The 21029-nt window shown below is 38.6% G+C and overlaps 1 protein-coding gene across 1 annotated transcript in view; it reads right to left on the minus strand.

Annotated features, from left to right (window-relative positions):
* SLIT2 (slit guidance ligand 2) overlaps positions 1-21029 on the minus strand; it is a 569662-nt gene that overhangs the window by 237563 nt on the left and 311070 nt on the right. The window contains exon 5 of the mRNA XM_042782686.1: positions 5255-5326. Coding sequence (XP_042638620.1) covers positions 5255-5326 — 72 coding nt within the window. The remainder of the gene's footprint in view (positions 1-5254; positions 5327-21029) is intronic.

Raw genomic sequence — 21029 nt, forward strand, 5'->3', positions numbered from 1 at the left:
TTTTTTAAGCGTGCAAGGGCATTAAGAACAAATTTGAAATAGTGTGAGAATGACCAAAGTGTGACAGGGAGACATGAAGGGAGAATGCGTTGTTGAAAAAATGGTACCAACAGACTTCCTCGGTGCAGAGTTGCCACAAACCTTCAATTTGTCAAAAATGCAACTATGTGCAAAGTGCAGTGCAGCAAAGCACAAGAAGTGTGGTACGCCTGCGAAACTAGGAATGTGGCTCAAAAGAAAGGGGCTTTCTGAACACTTTTGAACTCACAATGTCCACAGTTAGAGAGTAAGCTTGCAAGAAACATAACTTGATTGAACTTGACTATTCTACTAACTTATTCAGCCAAAGGGAAATGCATAACAGATATGTAAGAGTGAAAAAGGAGCACAAGGTAACATGTCTTCCTTCAAGATATACTAAAGATATCTTAAAGACTTTTACTGCATCAGTATAAAGTCTACTAATATGTATATGAAGTTCATAAAGAAAAGTCCTATAAACTCCAGTCATCATTTGGATCAAGCCTAAGTTGGTAATTTTACAGTATGAATATTTTAATTCATATTTGATTTGGGGCTTAAAAATCCTGAGGATAAATGCTGCCTGTGACTATTTAAACACTGTAATTTAGTTTATATTTTTTTATTATATCTACACTAAAATGGCAGGAGTGGAACATGGTTTAAGTTACAGCTGAAGAAAATCAGGTAATGAAATAAAATAGAGAGTTTGAGTGCAGTTATGAAATTGAGATAAACAAACAAAAACACGTTATGGGAAGTCGTCCCTTGACATGTTTAAGAATGAGATAAATGTCCAGCTGTCTAGAAGAGTTTCAAGATGGCTTGCCCGGAAGAAGGGAAACAAGATCTGCTAATTTACAAAATTTCCACAGCATCAATTTGATATTGTCAGAATGCTGCCTTGAGCACTGTTACACAATCCAGGAGATTAAAGTAAGTGCTTCTAGTAAAAATCTTCTGAAAACTGGGATTTACTCTGAATGAGACCTGAGTATGGTAAATCCAATGAACCTGTTACCGTGCATCAGACTGTGCTACACACATCACAGTCTTGATGTGACTACCGCACGTCTTCCTCCATCAAGCTTTGTTTTCTTGCTTTTACTCTCTGAATGAGTCTGAACAGTAGCCAGCATGGCACCTTGCAGGATTATCCATTTTGTAAATGCACATGCTAGAAGGATAACAGGACAAAGCCCTGTATCTCTCCTCCAAGAATATTAATAATACTAATATTTTTAACATCCATATTAATGGGTTTTTCATGAGTCATTACTTAATACCATATGGTTAATTGTTCAATAATCATTTGCATTAAATTTTACCCTCAGTTTAATATATTTAGGAGCTCTGGTGGTGCAGTGGTTAAGGCATTCAGCTTTTAATCAAAAGGGTCAGCAGTTCGAACCCACCAGCCCCTCCACAGGAGAAGATGATGCAGTCTGCTCCCAGTAAGATTTACAGCCTTGGAAACCCTATGGGATAGTTCTAATCTGTCCTATATATTTTGTCGCTATTAGTTGGAATTGGCTTAAAGCAGTGGGTTTATTTTTTGGGTTTTAATATATTTTATCAGATACGTTTTTTAATTTTTAACAATAAAATAAACTTCATACAAAACACAAAGTGCAAAATTTTTGAATAATACACAAGTGACTTTTACCCGCAAAATTCCATGAAATTTTAACAATGGTGCTAATTAATATAAATGCAGTGTGATGTTTCAATGCTGCCCTTGTGGTCTTTCACACTGCTACTTAGAAGACGGTGAAAAAAGACAAAAACCATTGCTGTAAAGTCAATTCTGATTCATACAGACTGTATAGGACCAGGTAGAACTGCTTCATGGGTTTTGTTGGGGTGTAATCTTTACAGAAGCAGACTGACACATCTTCCTGGTGGTTTCAAACCCCAGACCTTTTGGTTAGCAGCTGAGTAATTAACCACTGTGCCACCAAGACTCTTTGGCAGTGAGATCAGTGGGAATACTTTGTTCTCATCATTCAGCGAGCATATAGTCTCTGAAAGGCCCTTGTCTTTTGTAACAGCATGACCCTCTAACAGCTGAAATAATGTAGGCGCCTCTCCATTTAATCTGCCTCATATTCAGACCTGTAAGGAGCTCTGGTGGCGTAGTAGGTAAAGCATCTGGCTGCTAACCGATGGTCATTAGTTCAAGCCCACCAGCAGGTCTGCAGAAGGAAGATGGTGTAATATACTTCTGTAACGATTTATAGTCTGGGAAACCCAATGGGGGTCAGTCACTATGAGTTGGAATCCACATGATAGCAGTGAGTTTGGTTTTTCTCTTCTTTTTTTTTTTTTTTTTGATGCTTTCTGAAAGAAGTGCTGGTAGCGCAGGGGTAAGTGCATGGCTGATGACTGGAAAAGGTCAGCAACTGGAATCGACCAGGTGTTCTGAGGGAGAAAGATGTTGTGACTGCTTCCTTGAAAGATTTCAGCTTTGGGGACCAATGGAGCCATTCGACTCTGTCCTATAGAGGTAGGATTGACTCCATGACACACTACAGCAGCAACGAGCTATCTGATCACCACTGCTAGTTAGAAGCAGGACTGTTTCTGCTTGAAAAAATGGGCACATTCAGTTCCTCACATCACACACACATATACATGCACACGCTCACACACACACTTCATTGCACTTTGGCTGTATCTCCCCAATCCAATCAAATTCTGAACTCCAGCATTATATATGTTCTTTGATAAATTCTAAAATGTGAATCCATCCTTACCTACTTCTACTCAATACACAGCACAAACTGACCCCCTGCAGTATTCCCTCATAGTTTCATCAATCCTCAACATTTCCTGACAACGGCCACTAACATTTTTATCTCTCTTTTTTCTTAGCACCTATCACACTTATTGTCTAATTCATAAATCAAGGTCTTGTCTAATTTACTTAATACTTTCTAATCTTACCTATTCTAAATATTGAAAATTACTTTACATTTTGCTTTATTATTTTCTCCCCCACCCTAGGGTAATTTCCAGCAATCTGTTGGTGAATAATTGCAGAAATAATGATATATTATATTCATATACTATTTTACCATTTTAAAAGGTAGTTAACATATATTATTTCCCTAATGCCCATGAAATACCCAAGCAAAAATTATATTCATTTTATAAAAGCAAAAAGTAAGGCTCAATGAAGTTTTTTATTTTTTCATGTCTAAAAATCCAATAAACAGCTAAAGATTCTGAAACTCCAAACCTGTCCACATATCACTACAAACACATAAACTGATTTGGAATTTTGGGGAAAATTATTCATATGAAGGAAATATTTTAAAATCCCACTAAGGCATCATTGTATCCTTTCTTACACACTGGCTGGCATCTCATTTCTTCTGACATCTCAAAACTTTTAAAATCACATTTTTAAAAGATAAATGAAGAGACCAGAAGGCAGGATCCCACCACTACTGGAAGTTTCCCCCTCCTGCCCTCGCCTGCAAATGTATTCTTAATTATGGGAGAAGGGCTACATAAAGATTCCCTGAATATCTTTACTAAGAAGATTAAACCCACCTGTTTTGAGGATTTAGAGGTAATACTATTGCAAGATTGCATATGGCATTCCCAAAGAGTGGTCGGTTGTAGCTACTCTCTACTTTTACAATAAAATCCAGGCAACCTGAGTACATACTGCACAGGGATTGCACACCGCTCTGAGCAAGCGTGAGATACGGAGGTGGTTTTGAACACAGTACCACACTGAAACTACCTGAAGCTTTCCCCATATCCCAGTGAAGATAGAAAGAAAGCAACAAACCCCTTTCACATATAAGAACTCATAAAAACTGCAGGGTCCCGATTTTAATGCCTCTGTACTTTTTGACTAAGATGTCTATGTTTTTCTGCCTTTGCCTATACTTCTACTAAGTACAAGTTTAAAGGCAAACCATTTACACAGAGATGTGGAGGCTGAAAACTGGGACTTCATAAACAGTTGTCTTCTTTGACAAGAAAAAACATCTGTCTCACTTTGCTACTGGAAAGACAGGGTTGGAGCCTACCATGGATAATTCAGAATACAAGTTAATTCTGGAAAAAAAGTGCCTGACCTGTTTATTACTGGCTAAGAAATATTGAATTCCTGATGGTTAATCTCAGCATAGAGGGACTTTCACCCCTACATTCCAACCCAATGTAAAAGCTAAGGAAAATATTTTATGCCCCAGCATTCACAGTCAATCAAAAACAATCATTTTAAAGGCTAATCTTCTTTTTAAAACTTTTATAGAGATATGTATTTGCAATATGTGAACTGTCACTGGAATCATAAATCTAGTATGTACCTTAAGAGCTAGAGGCATTAAAAAAAGAAAAGAAAAAAACACACTTATACACAAGACATCAGATTAAAGATTTAACAAGGAAGAGACATACAGAAAGAACTCATTTTTTAATCTTTAAGGAGACTATACCGGTGCCTCCTTATCCTTCTTGAAGATGTAGGTAAAAAATATGTAAGAGACATATTCACACAAAGGGACAGACACATTCAGTGGATTCATTCTTAAACTCTCCGCATTTAATGAACAAGGTCATCTAAATAAGTGTTCGGCTCCTAAACAAAAGGATAGCAGTTCAAACCTCCAGCCACGCCACGAGACAGATGTGCCAGTCTGTTTCCATAAAGATTTACAGCTTTGGATACCCTATGCGGGAATTCTACTCTGTCTTATAGGGTTGCTATGAGTAGGAACTGACTTAATGGCAATGAGTTATTATTTTCTTCACTTGGTTTGTTTGTCTAAAAGCTCCAGGTTACAGGTATTGCCAGCAAGAAGGTGCCACCTACCCTTTCCATTAAAAAAAAAAAAAAATTGTTCACATCCTGCTTTACGGAAACACAGATAGAAGAACTGAAAATGATATTAGTGAGGTAACCGGGCAAGAGAGGGGAAAATACAGCACATGTATCCTTTAATCAAATCATTTCTCTAGATTTCACAAGCTTAATCACAAAGTTTGAAGGACAAATGGGTTAATAATGTCAATTTGAAAACAACTTCTCAATGAGAAACTTACCAAATATTTAGTGGGAACAATTAAAAACTTAATTATCATAAGCTCTCACAGCATAAAAAATACATAGAACTTTCACCATTTCTTTCTGACACTTTATTTAATATCAGCTAACTTTAAAGGAGATGATAACTTTAAAAAAAAATAAAATTCTTTTAAAACAAATACTTACAGATTTTTAATATCAACTGCCCCGCGGAAAGCCTTCCTTGGGATTGCCTGAATTTGGTTTTCACTGAGATCCCTGAAAGTAACAAGGGAGAAAAGAAAAGTTTTAAGATAGTATTTATAAGTTATGTACCAGGTGCTTAGGAAGAGATAGGACACTACAAAACACCTAAAACAGTATAATTCAATCTACAGCATTAAACACAATCTCTAATAAAATATGTATATTTCTAAAATACATTAAAGTTTGCATGAAATGATTTCTTGAAGTAATTTTCCAGATTTTTAATTCCATACGAAAATATATAATATAGCTCTTTTAAATGTAAGAGTTGATCCAATTTTCATAATAAAATATGTCTTGAAAAGAAATAGTAAATTGTCCATAACTCAATTACAAAGGGTTCTAACGTTTTAGCACTTGATATTTCTCTAACCTTACAGACATATGAAATACAGAAAAGGAGTTCACTTTAACCCCACTCAGAGGAGTGGGTAAAAATTGATAAAACCTAGCTAGTGTGATTAAATTTTCAAGAACACTTGCAGTAAGCTTGAAAATGCTACATGACAGTACCGGCCCAACAATGAAACCACAGTTTTGCACAGAATATGAACAGCAGATTGATTTAAACTCTTGTTTAAATAATTCCATTACGACCATTAACACAGATTGTCTACATTTGCATTTTAATTTAATTGGGAAATACATTTTAATTCGGGGGGAGGGAGAAACACTCTTCAAATTGGAATGAGAATTTCATAAAAATCACTCATCTCATGAAATGGATCATTGTTTTTCCTTCAAAGAATGTAGATGCAATTCTATTTGCTAACATACTATTATTAGCCTTAACAAGTTGGATAGAAACACACATGCAAGAAACGCAGTAGAAAAAAAAAAAAAACAAAAACACAGCTAACTGTAAGTAACACCACCACAAACCAGAAAGCTAAAACCTCAAGTAAATAAGCTATTAAAGAAACAAGGATGATACTGCAATTATCTATAAAACTCCAAGATAACCGACACCTCACCGAAAAAGATGAGCCCACTGACCACAGTTGCATGGCAGGTGAAATTAGAGCCATTTTCCAGTTATGTAGAGGGATCTGGCACGGATTCATCCACAGGCTCTCCCTCAATGCTGCTTATGACCACCACTTAGTGCTCACACACTTGAGGCCAAGCAATCGAGAGAGATAATTGGCAGACATCGAGATTTAGTGTGTCGTCCTGCCCTGCTGACCATCGAATTTTAAACTACTGAGATTTGCATTTATGTCTCAATATCCACAATGTTCAAATAAAAAAATAATGGTAAACAATTGGTAAAGCAAAATATATATTAGTCCATTTAAAGAGGAAAGGTCTTTAGCAGGAAAGAGATTCTATTTCCAACAATAGGTGTTTATCTAAGCATTTAAGTATCCATCTTTTCCTAAGCTGTGCATCTCCGTTACTATTTTCTAATATCTTTAAGAGTAAAACTAATTAATTTCCTTCAAACTTGATTATTTCTGACTTGCCATTCATTCAGACTCTCTTCCTTCCTTTGTTTAATTACACTGGGTTAAAAATGTTTAACAATCTATATTTGAAAACCTTGATGCTGGAAACAGTGTTCAAGAAGGTTATACAGCAAGAAGGCAAAGACAGAAACATCAGAAGTATTAAAAAGTGAGGAGGGAGAAAAGATTAAATTCAAGTGCATTTGAAGGTGTAACAACAAACCCTGAAAACCAACAGGAGTTTTAGCTGCTGTTTTCTTGCCAAGCCACTGTTTTCTAATGTCTTCTTTCTTTCCTTTTCTCCTCTTTCTTCTTCTTTCTTTTTAAAACACTTTTGCAAAGAAAAAGACTGCTTCTAAGAAAATGAAAATGTTAGAAAGAAGTTTCCTTCAGACCTTCTGGCTTCCAGGCTCTGCAGCCTTCCTACCCCAACAGGTGGACCCCCAGTTCATGTCTTCCGCCTGCAGTCTCACTTATGCTCTCCTTGGCAAGCTTTATCCTAGGGTCACTGTTATAAACTGAAATATGTGTAATCGTGGCTGGGCCATGATTCTCAGTATTATGTAATTATCCTCCATTTTGTGATCCGATGTTAATCACCTCTGTGATGTTAATGAGGCAGGAGTAGAGACAGTTATAATGAGGTAGGATACGATCTACAGGATTAACTTGTATCTCCAGTCAATCTTGTTTGAGATATAAAAGGGTTTAAACAAGCAAGCAGAGATCAGAGGGATTTACTACCATCAAGAAAGAAGAGCCAGGAAACAGCACGTGCTTGTGACCTGTGGTCCCTGCACAGAGAACCCAGAGACCCAGGTGAAAAGTGATGCCACGACACATGGTGATCTTCAAGTAATGTTGGGTCCACAGATGCTGAAAGGAGACAAGGGCCTTCCACTAGAGCTGAGTGAGAGAGAAAGCCTTCCCCAAGAACGGCCAATCTGAATGTGGACTTGTAGCTCCTACACTGTGACAGAATAAATTCCTGTTTCTTAAAGCCATCTGCTTGTGGTATTTCTGTTACAACAGCACTAGAGAACGAAGAAAGTCATGTTTCTAAATGAGAGAACAATGAGAGTCATGAGTGTAGGTGGTTCATAGAGGAATCACTGAAGAGCAGTGAGACCCAGTCAGAAGGCTTTTCTTTTCCAACTCGATTTCAGTCCTTCTGTGTATCTTAGGCAGGATGCTAGGGGGAAGAATGGCTATATTTGCTAACACTCACTGTTGTTGCTGGGAGCCACTGGATCAATTCTGACACACAGGGTGACCCTATGTGACACAACAGAACAGATTCATAGGGTTTTTCTTGGCTGTAATCTTTACAGAAGCAAATCGCCAGGCTTTTTTCCCACAAAGCTGCTGGATGTGTTCAAACCACCAACCTTTCAGTTACTGATCTCTCTTTTCTTCCAGAGGAGTCACGTCAACGGCTTACCCATGGTCAATAACCTCATGACTTCTCTCCAGTCCACTGTGTGGTGGGGCCACTGCTCTAGAACTCAGTCCACTCCAGGAAGACACTTTACTCACAGATTCCAGAAAAATGGGCTGTCTTCACCAATGCAGGATGAAGAAACTAACATTTTCAATTATTGCATTCAAAAAGAAGATTCTTAATGAGATGGACTGACCCAGGGGCTACAACATGGGCTCAAGCATAGCAACTATTGTAAGGATGATGCAAGACTGAGCAGCGCTTTGTTCTGTTGTACATAGTGTTGCTGTGAGTTTGAATAGACTCAACAGCACCTAATGACAACAAATTAAGTTTACAAAGAATGTATTATCTTATTTAGTTTTCAAATCCAGTAAAGAAATGAGGCAAAAAGCCAGGTTGTTATTATCAGGTGCCTTCGAGTCAGCTCTGACTCATACCAACCCTATGCACAACAGAATGAAACACCACCCAGTCCTGCACCATCTCCACAATCCGTGCTATGCTTCAACTCATCATTGCAGCCATAATGCCAATCTATCCAGTTAAGGGTCTTTCCTCTTTTCTCCAGCCTTCATTTTCAAGCACGATATCCTTCTCCAGTACTGGTCCCTTTTGACACGACCATAGTAGGTGAGACAAAGTCTAGCCTAAGGAGGTTGAAGGACAAAAATCTTTCCTCCATTTACCATGATGGTGCTTACTGGTCCAATTGTGAGGCAGCGGGTAGAGTGGGGGATAGTGCCTTTAGTGACACAAATGGCATACACAAAGGTACCAGGTCCAGTTGCCACTGAGTTGACTGTGATTCATGGCAATTCCATGTGTTCCAGAGCAGATCTGTACTCCACAGGCTTTTCAATGGCTCTGATCTTCTGGGAGTAGATTTCCCTGAGGTACCTCTAGGTGGATTCAAACAGCCAACCTTTTGGTTATTAGTTCAGAGCATAACCATTTGCAGTGCTCAGTGAATATTAACAGAACTACAAAAACATAGAACTTTTTGTGAGAGTAGTTTTTGGTGTGGTCTACCTAGAAAGTATAGCACAGGTAGTGGAATAATAAGAGGAAGTTTGAAGAACAAAGAACACACCAAGAATATTTTGAGTAGACTTCTTGGTTTCAATTGAGGACTGTGTTCTTAATTCTGCAAACAGTAGGGAGGAGAGTATGGTAAATAGGAGGATCAGGGCAGATACTATCCCTCAAATATATTAAACTGGAAATTGGAATTAGGATGACTAGATAGGCTTGCTATGAGTATAGAAGACCAGATACAACACTTCTTCGAAAACTGGGGACAGGGTAGTGAGAACGTCAAGCAATGTAACAATAAGCAGTGCATTGCTTGCTTAATATGGGCCAGTTAATGTATGCATTGTCTCCCACAATGTAAACAGAAAACATGGTGATGAGCAGGAGCCCTATCAGGAATTCAGGAAGAACCAAAACCAACATAGAACCTGTTTGCATGTGGAGACGAATAAGGTGAAGGAGAGAGAAGACACAGGGGTCACGTTGAATTTAGAATAGAGGGATGGACATTAAAAACAAACCAAAAAAAAAAAAAAAAAAAACCTGTGGAATCAGAAAAGTGCTTTGAAGTGTCAATACTGAGTTTGATCTTGAAGACTTTTCAATCAACTTGGAAAGATCTGAGTATATGTGCAGACAAGTTCAATGACAACAAAGACAGTAAAAGGCAAGCAACATGTGAGAAGTGTCTGAGAGCAATAATCTAGGAGATAAGAGAATAAATTGATTGTAGGCATGATTAATTCAGAACAACTTAAAAAACAAAATGGAATCTTACTTGAACCTTCATAAAAATGACTTAACTCAGTAATTCTCCGACTTTTAAGCTTAGCTGAAGAAAAAATAGTGTAGATCTTGGACCCAGATGGTTGAAATTGAACTCTAGCTCTGCTATTTGTTAATTATGTGATAGTAGGCAAACTGCTCATTCTCTCAGGCCCTGAGTATCACCATCTGTAAAATGGCATAACAATAGTGCACAACTCACAGGGATGTTAGGTGGATTCGCTGAGTTCATATATTCAAAATGCTTACAAGGTGCCAGCACATAATAAGAACTACAGCCAGGATGCTCCTTGGAAGCGAGGATGGAGGACTTTGTCTCTTGTACTTTGGTCATGTTATCAGGAGGGAAGAGTCCCTGGAGAAGGGTATCATCCTTGGTAAAGTAGAGGGTCAGCAAAAAGGAGGAAGACCTTCCACAAGATGGACTGACACAGCTGCTGCAATGCTGGGCTCAAACAAAGCAATGATTGTGAGGACAGCACAGGGCTGGGCAGTGTTTTGTTCCGTTGTACATAGGGTCACTATGAGTCAGAACCAACTCTATACCACTTAACAATAACAACAACAACAGAGAGCTGTTGGTTATATACATGTTGCAATGATCATACCTTAGGACTCTGCTTTGGGTAGGTCTTATATGTCTTACTCCTTCAGAATCATAGTGTTGTTGTTATGTGCCCTTGAGTCGGGCCCAACTCATAGCTACCCCTCCCTCCCTGGGTTTCTGAAGCAGTATTGCTATGGAAGTCGATTGCCCCATCTTGCTTCCGAGGAGTGGCTGGTGGGTTTGAACCGCCAGCCTTCTGGTTAGCAGTCAAGTGCCTTAGGTACTATGCTACCAGAGCTCCCCAGAATCGTAGTAGGCAATGTAAAACTTTACCAATGGGAGTACATTGTTCTATGAACTGTGTGGAGCAAGAAAAATGTGTCCGAACTACTGAGTTAGGTGGATGAAGATGCCAGGGGAGGGGTTTGTAATTATATCGCCAGGTAATGGAATGTATGGAACTGTTTCTGAGTAGGAAAGTGGCTTGACTGGAGCTGATTCTTAGGAAGATTAATCTTCAAATTGAATTTTAGAGCAAGCACGGAAGAGGAGGATACAGGAAGTATCTCAGAACAACAGCAGGTCTACTGTGATCTTGGCAATTTTTGGAGAATGATGAGTAATAAAAGTTAGGAATAGTTCAGCTCTGGTCCAAAAATAAGGTCTTTAGTGCAAGTTAAAATGATTGTATTCTTGGTGAAAGCTTGGAACCACATAGGTTTTCCAAGTAGAGAAATGGATGAAGTGCTTAGGGAAGACAAAGGTGGTAATGATACACAGGGTATGGGAGAGCTGGGATCAAAACAAGTTGATTAGATGGGCTTTGTTAAGAAGCTACTGGAAATGTTTAAGTGTGAAATATGGAATTTGTGTTTTCCATGGGAATGAAAAAAATGGATGTCTTAAACTTGAAAACCTGGTTTACACATTTTCTGAGATGACAAGAGATGAGAAGAGCTGAAAAGACTGTCCCAATTTGAAGGTAACCATGACAGGAAAAATACAAATGAGGGTGAATAGAAGTAGCTTTAAACAGGAAATGATTTGCATACTTGGGACTTGCACAGTAAGAAAGATACAGGCCTCCAGAAGCCAGGTCTGAGAAGCAGCCCTATTGGCTGTCAGTTAACCATGGAAGTTCCCACCTCAGCTCTTCCCTGATCTACTGCATCCAATCTGTCCCCAAACCTACTTCAGTAGTATCTCTCTTTGAGCCCTTCCATTCTTGACTGTTGGGATGACTGATGGGATGGTTATTCATCACCATTTTCATATATCACCATGATGAAATGAGACTACAAATCTCTCTGCCTTTGTTTATGACCCTTCTTCCTCCACACTGGAACCAGTTTTATTTCCAAAACTTAAATCTTACTGAACTTGCTCCTTTGGAAATCTCCCCCATTTCGATTATCGAGGAGATACCACTCTTCTACTTGTTCAGACCAAAAATTTTGAAATCCTCATTGAAATCTCAAAATCTTTCATATCCACATCCAATCCACAAGCAACTCCTCTGAACACTATCACAGCCACTGAAAACCCTGCAGAGTATACACAAGGTTGCCCTAAGCTGGAGTTGGACTAACTGGCAATTGGGCTTTAACTAGTGAGTTCCACAGAATTTGTGGCATGTGATAGGCTAACAGCAAACATCTGTGCATGGGACACAAGGAAAGAAAAACCTTTCAAAGCACAGTATGTAGTGGATGTACGTGGGCTAGGCAGAAAGCTGTTAAGTATAATTTGTGGTTTGAGGTCTGTTAAGTAACAAATCTAGCATTATAAGCACAGAGAGGGGAAATACGGAAACTTGACTTATGGGGAGACTTTCAGAAAGGCAAATAGAAATGTCTCATAAAATGTTGGAGATATGAGAGGAGAGCTCCATAAAGCAAACAGAGGGAGAAATATAGGTCCATGAGTTTTTGTATCATGGTAAGAATGGGACCATACACTGTATATGCCAATCTCATTCATGGAATTCTCCAACAAATCTCCAATTTGCAGGTCATTCTTTCCAAGAACCAGTGCTCACTGTACGTAATCATTTACCGTTTGAAGTGGGAAGATCAACCATGCTCTTCTCTTATCCTTACTCCTATTCACTCATCCATGGCATCAAAGGCATTACTGGCATGAGGGTCTCATTATCACCGAGCTGTGGTTTCCAACTGTGGCTCAAAGAGCACCCCTAAGAACCTTCTGGGGACAAACAGGCTTTCACACTCAACTCCAAAATGCCTGAAGAGAATCCCTCAGGGGGAAAAAAAAAGTCTAGAAATTTGTCCTTTAACAAATCTGTCAGATAATTTCAAAGCCAATGGCTTTGTGAACCCCATGTTAGTAACCCTGGCCACTGGCACATCTCCATTAAATGCTATCTTCTAGCTCTTGTTTGGTTTGCAATCAAGGTTTCCACATGTGCATCCTGTTGGAAGTACTGAATAGTGAACAGGAAATGAAAAAATGGGAAGCACCATTAAAACCAAAAAGGACACAGTTCTGTGGACAGAGAAGACAGCTGGATAAGAGAAGTCATTTTTCAAACTCTTTATACCTAATGTGAAGCATTACAACCAGAGAGAGTGTCCTGAAATAACTGTAAATTCATAATGTAAACAAGTATCTTTGTCTTTCTTTTATCTCCAAAATTGTATCCATAACATTGCTACATTTGCAGGTAATATTTAAATCACCTTTTGAGTTACCTGTAAGTACTTTCATTAAGCACATTTAAGATTGTACTTAACTGTGTAGCACCATCAGGGAATGGTAGAGTCTAAGAATCGCATCCATGGCAACAAATAGAAATAGTCTACTATATTCCTTTTAGGAGGAGGGGTCATTGAGCTGAAAACTCGTATTTTCTGATAATGCATGTTTTTGGTCACATCTAAACACAGTGATAACCACAATGGTCTGAAAGCACCTTCAGATACCTGAAGTCGTATCCTGGAAGGTATATCTGCAAATAGATTTGGACAGGAACCTTTTTGGCTCTATCCCAGAATAACTATGTGAACACATAATCCTGGTCAAGTTACTGAGCTCTCTGAATCATATTTTCTTATCTGTAACACTGAGAAAAATAGTAAACCCTGCCCTGTAAGACAGCTTTAAGGATGGAATGATCTGGCCTCATCTATGGGAAAGTATGAAGTGCCTCGCCCAGTCTTAGCACACAAAGGTATGAACACATGCCACTTTCTGTATATCCATTAGTTTCAGCTCAGTTCACTTCAGGAATTATGTATTGAGGGTAACGTGTACCAAGCACATCGCTAATTCTTAGAAATAAGAAGATAAAAGCTAACATGGTGTCTTCTCTCGAGCTCAGGTCCAGGAGGGGAAAGCAGGAAAGTCAATTATAATTCTGAAATGATCAAAAATAATCTGCAGGAAAAGGTGCAAAGTCCTGAAGGAAGAAAGGGGAAAACACATCCATGTGCATTGCTTGGAATGTGAACTATGGCTGCCGTCATTAAGTGCCACTGAGACGATTTCAACCCAGAGTGACCCCGCGTGTAACAGAAACACTGCCTGGTCCTGCACCATCCTCAGAGTGGCTGCAGTGCTTGGGCCCACTGTTGCAGACACTGTGTCAAACAATGGTACGGCAGGTGGTAGTTAAAAGAAAAAAAAACACAACTTTGCCATGGAGTTGCATTAAGTGTAGACTCATGGAACATATATGCATATTGCAACCTTATACACATGTATTTTTCTGCTATCAAATCTTTGTATGCACATCACCCTCTGCCTGGGATATTCAAATGTCCTCTTTCACTTGGCCAATCCTGCTACTCATTCTTTGGTGCAGACCTTACACTCTCTCTCCTCTGTAGCTCTTCTCTGAAATCCACTGATGCTGGACGGGCTCCCTAGCGTGTCCTCCTGTAGCACTTTATGCTTAACTGACACTGTGCTAGACTATCATCACGAGATTGCAATCCAGCCACTAGTGGGGAAAGATGCCTAAGAGCAGATCTGTGTAATCAATCATCACATCCCCAGTGCCTAAAACATTGCCTGCCTGTGGCCAGTAAAACATAAAGAAAACTGTCCTTAACTTATTAGTAAATTAGTATTATTGACATTTAGGTTCTCAGCAAAACTACTTATTTAACAGATACTTAATGTCTTTCTTAGGGAATATCATAAAATGCCATCTTCTATTCTGGTAAATTCAGACAATGTTGTACTTATTCTTTAGTTCCTGAAGGTATGGAAAAATACCCCTTTTCATCATTCAAATATCTTTAATGGGATCAGTAAGATAAAGGTAATATCACAGAATGGTAGACTTAGAACAAGGTATCATGTATTTTCAATGGAAAGCAGTCACTAAAAGCTTTTATTCAGTCTGATCTATTGTCTCAGTCTCAGCTGATGGACTGTAAAATACCTTTTAATTTTCTTTCAATTCTGGGCCCAAGGATAAGTGTGAGTTTCATAATTTAGTAAATAAAACATAGATGCCAAACAGGTAATAATCATTTCCTGAACACCCAACTCCATGCTTTTTGTGTCGGGAATTGCCCTATTCATTTTTAAGATCTATCTATAATGTGATCCTGTTATTCTCCTCAAAAGGATGGCAATATAGTTATTAAGATCAAGTGCACATACACGAATAACGAGTAAAAGCAATCTCATGATGATGTGCATGTATAAATAAAATAATATAATGTAACAAGATTGAGATGTTGTGTTGTCAGGTGTCATCGAGTTGGCTCTGACTTATTTTGACCCTACATACAATGGAACAGAACACTGCTGTGTCCTGTGGTCCTGAACCAGCCTCACAATCCTTGCTATGCATGAGTGCACCTTTGCAGCCACTCTGTCAATCCACCTCATTGACGGTCTTCCCCATTTTCACTGACCCTCCACTTTATCAAGGATGGTATCCTTCTCCAAGGAACGGTCCCTTCTGACAACACAACTAAAGCATGTGAGATGAAGTCTGGTCATTCTTGCTTCTAAGGAGCACTGCAGCTGTATAAATCAAGGACAAATTTTGAAGGAGGAGGGAACTGAGCTGAGTCTTCGCAGAAGTGATAGGGCTGGTTTGGTAAGAAGAAATGGAATGTTATTTCTGAAGAGACCTGCATAGGAAGACAAATGTCATCAGCATTAGGGGCAAATGGTAAGAAGACAGATTTTGCTGCAAGAAATTAGAAGAGAAGTAGGAGGTTGTGTTTGCCTTTCAAAACATTCAAATCGATGACTAAGGAATTTTCTGTTAATCATAAGAGTAGTAAGAAACAATTTTGGAATACTTTCACAACATCTAACAAATGTCTTGGGAATTTTTGACAAGAACTACTAAAGCCTGCTCACTATTTCAGAGCATGTTTTGATTTTCTTTTTCTGGTTTTTCTTAAATGTACATGAGTCACTGAAAATTCAGTGTCAATGTATACAATCATCTCTGGCATTATGGAAACTTGTTGAAAGAGAGCCAAAGATTAAGGCTTCCTTCTGTATTTACAGATTTCAACTAAAATAATTCATGATAAATATGAAAAAGTTTTCATTGGAAGACTAGGTTCAGTTGAAACATTGTCTAAAAAAAAAATGACAAAACTAGAAAACATCAACAAAAATGGCTTTCAAAGATAAATCAGTGCAATAGACCTGCACAGATTTATTGAGATACAATTTACACACTATCTTAAACTCTACAATTCAATGATGTTTAGATTATTTATGAAATTGTACAACAATTACCATAATGTAATTTTGGAACATTTTTACCACCCCAAAAAGAAACCATGTGTTCATTAGCAATCACTGCCCTTTCCCATTCCAGGATGCATTATGTATAAGAACTTCATTTCTTTTATTGCCAAATATTATCTCATTGTATGGAATACCATTTATCTATATTAATCCATACTTCTGTTGGTGGATACAATAGGCATTTGCTAGTTAATTCCAAGGCCCATAATTATTTCTCTTAGGGATCAGTATATTTAGTATGCTCTTTGAATCCCTCATGATATATGTGGACTTGACTTAATATTTGTTAATGTAACAGGAGCCCTATTACTGTGCCACAGCCATCAGAAAGCAGCTACTGCTTTAGGCTATCTTGAACCCTTTCAGACACCACACTCCCTTGGAAAACTGGTCTGCTCTGAGTCAACTCTACACATGGGACTGTAGAGTCCATATCCTAAGTTTACTTTCATATGCCCAGAAAAGCTGAACCACATATGCCAGAGAATTCATATACAGACTATAGAAACAGTTCTTGATTGTTTTGAGCTTGGGATAATATCATTTAAAAAATGGGAATCATCATATTTTCCATCACTCCTTTCTCTATATATTTATATCCATGCAATTGTATTTACCATAAATAAATTTAAACAATATATATTTTTCATAAATGTGTGTGTGTGTGTGAGAGAGAGAGAGGATGAGAGAGACAACGAGAGAGAGAGAAATTGAGAGAAAGGAAAGAATCTCACCACGGGCATACATGGGTGTATACAGAGATATGACACAACAATTAAAGCATTCAGCTGCTATCCAACAGGTCTGTAGTTTGAATCCATCAGTCATTCTGTGGGAGCAAAGACCTATGTACATGCTTTTGTAAAGATTTCAGGCTAGGAAATTCTATGGGACATTCCTACTATGTCTTAAAGGGTTGATATGGCTCTGGTAGCATAGTGCCTAAGGCATTTGACTGCTAACCAGAGGCTGGTGGTTGAAACTCACCAGCCACTCCTTGGAAGGAAGGTTGGGCAATCTACGTTCATAGTGATACCGCCTCAGACACCCAATGAGGGGTCCCTATGAGTTGGGTCCGACTAGACAGCACACAACAACCACATGTTCGGAATTGTGGGGTGACATCAAGAACATCATCCACAAAGAAATGAAAAAGTCATTGAAAAGACAGGAAAGGAAGAAAAGACCAAAACGGATGTCAGCAGAGACTCTGAAATTTGCCCTTGAACAGAGAGAAGCTAAAGCAAATGGAAGAAATGACAAGATAAAAGAGCTGAATAGAAGATTTCAAAGAGCAGCTTGAGAAGATGAAGTCAAAAATTATAATGAAATGTGCAAAGACCTGGAGTTAGAAAACTAAAAGGCAAGAACATACTCTGCATTTCTCAAGCTGAAAGAACTGAAGAAAAAATTAAAGCCTCAAGTTGTGATACTGAAAGATTCTACCGGCAAAATATTGAATGATTCAGGAAGCATCGAATGAAGACGGAAGGAATACACAGTCACTATACAAAAATAAGTGGTTGATGTTCATCTGTTTCAGGAGGTGGCTTGAGATCAACAACCAATGGTAATGAAGGAAGAGCTGAAGGTGTACGGAAGGAAATGACAAAGAACGAGGCTCCAGAAATTGACTGAATACCTACTGTGATGTTTCAACAAACAGATGTCATGCTAGAAGACAACTACCTGGTCAACTAACTGAAGAGATCCATATTTTTACCCAGTCCAAAGAAAGATGATCCAACAGGATGTGGAAATTATGACACGTAAGTAAAATTTTGCTGAAGATAATTCAAAAATGGTTGCAGCAGTATATTGACAGGGAACTTCCAGAAATGCAAGCTGGATTCAGAAGAAAATGTGGATGGAGCAAGTGATATAATTGCTCATGTCACATGGATCTTGACTGAAGGCAAAGAATACCAGAAAGATTTTTACTTGTGTTTTACTGACTGTGCAAAAGCATTCAATTGTGTGGATCATAACAAATTGTGGATAACATTGAGAAGAATGGGAATCTCAGAAAACTTAATTGTGCTCATGAGTTACATGTACATAGACCTGGAGGCTGTCGTCCAAAAAGAACAAGGGGATACTGCATGGTTTAAAATCAGGAAGGGTGTAGTTCAAGTTTGTAACCGTTTAACATACAATCTGTATGCTAAGCAAATAATCCTGAGAAGCTGGGCTTTATGAAGAAGAACATGGCGTCACGACTGGAGGAAGACTCATTAACTACCTGCAATATGCAGTTGACACAACCTTGCTTGCTGAAAGTGAACATGACTTGAAGCACTTACTGATAAAGATTAAAGACTATAGTCTGCATTATGGATTACACTTCAACACAAAGAAAACAAAGATCCTTGCATCTGGACTGATAAGCAGCATTACAATAAATGGAGAAAAGACTTAAGTTGTCAAAGATTTTATATTACTTGAATCTACAATCAATTGCACTGGGAAAATCTGCTGCAAAAGACCTCTTTAAAGAACAAAGATGTCTCGGTGAAGACTAAGATGTGCCTAACCCAAGCATAGTATTTTCAATTGTCTCTGGTGGCATGGTACCTAAGGCATTTGACTGCTAACCAGAAGGCTGGCAGTTCAAACCCACCAGCCCCTCCTTGGAAGGAAGACTGAGCAATCTACTTCCATACAGATATAGCCTCAGAAACCCATGGAAGGGTCACTATGAGTTGGAATCGACTAGATGGCAGTGAGGCTTTTTTTTTTTTTCATATGCATGTGGAAGCTGGACAATGATTAAGGAAGGCCGTAAAAGAGTTGATACTTCTGAGCTGTAGTTTGGGAAGAATAATGGCAGTATCATGGACTACCGGAAGAACTAACATATCTGTTGTGGAAGAAGTGCAACGAGAGTGCTCCTTGGAAGGGAGAATGGCCAGACTTTGTCTCACCTACTTTGGTTGTGTTGCCATAAGGGACCATTCCCTGGAGGATATTATGGTTGATAAGTGGAGGGTCAGTGAAACAGAAGAAGACCGTCAATGAGATGGACTGACACAGTGCCTGCAATGATGGTCTCAGGGCTCAGGTACAGTGAGGGATTGTGAGGGTGGGACATGACCAGGCAGCATTTTGCTCTGTTGTACATAAGGTCACTATGAGTTGGATCTGACTCAATGGCAGCTAACAACAACAATATGAGTCGGAATGGATTCGATGGCACACAACTCATTATAGTTATGTAGCCACCTTACTTGTATGTCACTACCTTGAATTTAGGTAAAAAGCATTGTGAAATATGATAAAAGAACTTTTTATTTTTAATATTTCAAAAGACCTCAATGATTTTTAATTTAAAAGCATATATTAAAAATCCAAATATTATCACTTAGACATCAGGATCTTATACCTCTACCACTTATTTTCTGAAATATTTTTCTCCCAAAAAATAAAGAAGGTCTCAAGATCGAAATTTTGCCAGATTTAAGTCACCTTTACATATCCCATTTCATCTTTTTGTTTCTAAAAAATCAAGGCAACTTTCAAGAGTATGTGTTTCCTTCCATAGCCATGTCTTTGTTTCATATTTATTCTAAAGATTTTAAAAGGTAGAATGTAATCTAATGGTGCTGAAATACTGCATCAGCTTTTAACAAAAGAGCCAATACCGCAATGCTGCTATTTTATTGCCCACGACGTATGGTTTACAGTTGAGTATCCCATTAACCTTAGAGTGCAATGATATCATTTTAATTATATAAATTGAAACAGCAATGTATAATACCTATATCATGTAAAAATAGATTCCCTTTATGTGAAAGTGTCTAAACTATCTTTCACTATGAAGCAATAAATTTGCTTTAGATGGCAAACCCGCCTGTAAATTTAATTACTGGTAATTTTATTTTCCTCCATGGTTTAACCTCTCTCAGAGTCTGACCGGAAATACTATAAATCTGTACACCCACACTGCTTTGGGAACTGTTGGGGAAACTACTGAGGAATGAGACATGAGCATTTTCCCAGATTTTAACTTAGAAATAAGAAGGCCTATAAATATGAATGGGAAATAATTGTGCAAAAAGTTTGCATAGCTCACATTCAAAAATGATAAAAACTATGCTTTGCTTACTGAAACTATTTGTTAATATATATAAATGAAGAATACCTTTTCATAGGAAAGAATTATTTTCATGTACTTGAAGATCCAGATAGCTTACTATAGAGAGAATAATATTCTGAGTCTCATACAGGAGAGAGCATCTCCTAAAAACAGGCAGTGAGGCAGGAAGCAGGGAGAGGACAGAAAAGGCAAAGGGGACCAGAACAGATGGAGGAGTCAGCCTCAGGGACCCAGGTGAAGACAGGGAACCCAGGCCACACCCACAAGGAGCGAGTTGGGAAGGCAGGGAGAGGACAAAAAAGGCAAAGGGGATAGGAACAGATTGAAGAGTCAACCACAAGGAGCCAGGTGAGGAGAGGGAACCCAGGCCATACCTCACAAGAAGTGAGGTGGAAAGCAGGGAGAGGACAGAAAAGGCAAAGGGGACTGGAACAGATAGAGGAGTCAGCCGCAGGGATCCAGGTAAGGGTGGTGGCGGGGTTTTTCAACAGCTAAGGGAGACAAACTTGTCTGTTGGTTTGTCCTACTGTGGTGACGTGTTGCTGTGAGTCTTGAGGCTGTGCCACTGGTGTTTCAAACCCAGGGGGGTGTACCTGTTGCACAGGTATCAGCCC

Source organism: Orycteropus afer, unplaced genomic scaffold, assembly GCF_000298275.1.
Source record: "Orycteropus afer afer isolate SDZICR_OR568_19922 unplaced genomic scaffold, OryAfe1.0 scaffold00411, whole genome shotgun sequence".
NCBI lineage: Eukaryota > Metazoa > Chordata > Mammalia > Tubulidentata > Orycteropodidae > Orycteropus > Orycteropus afer.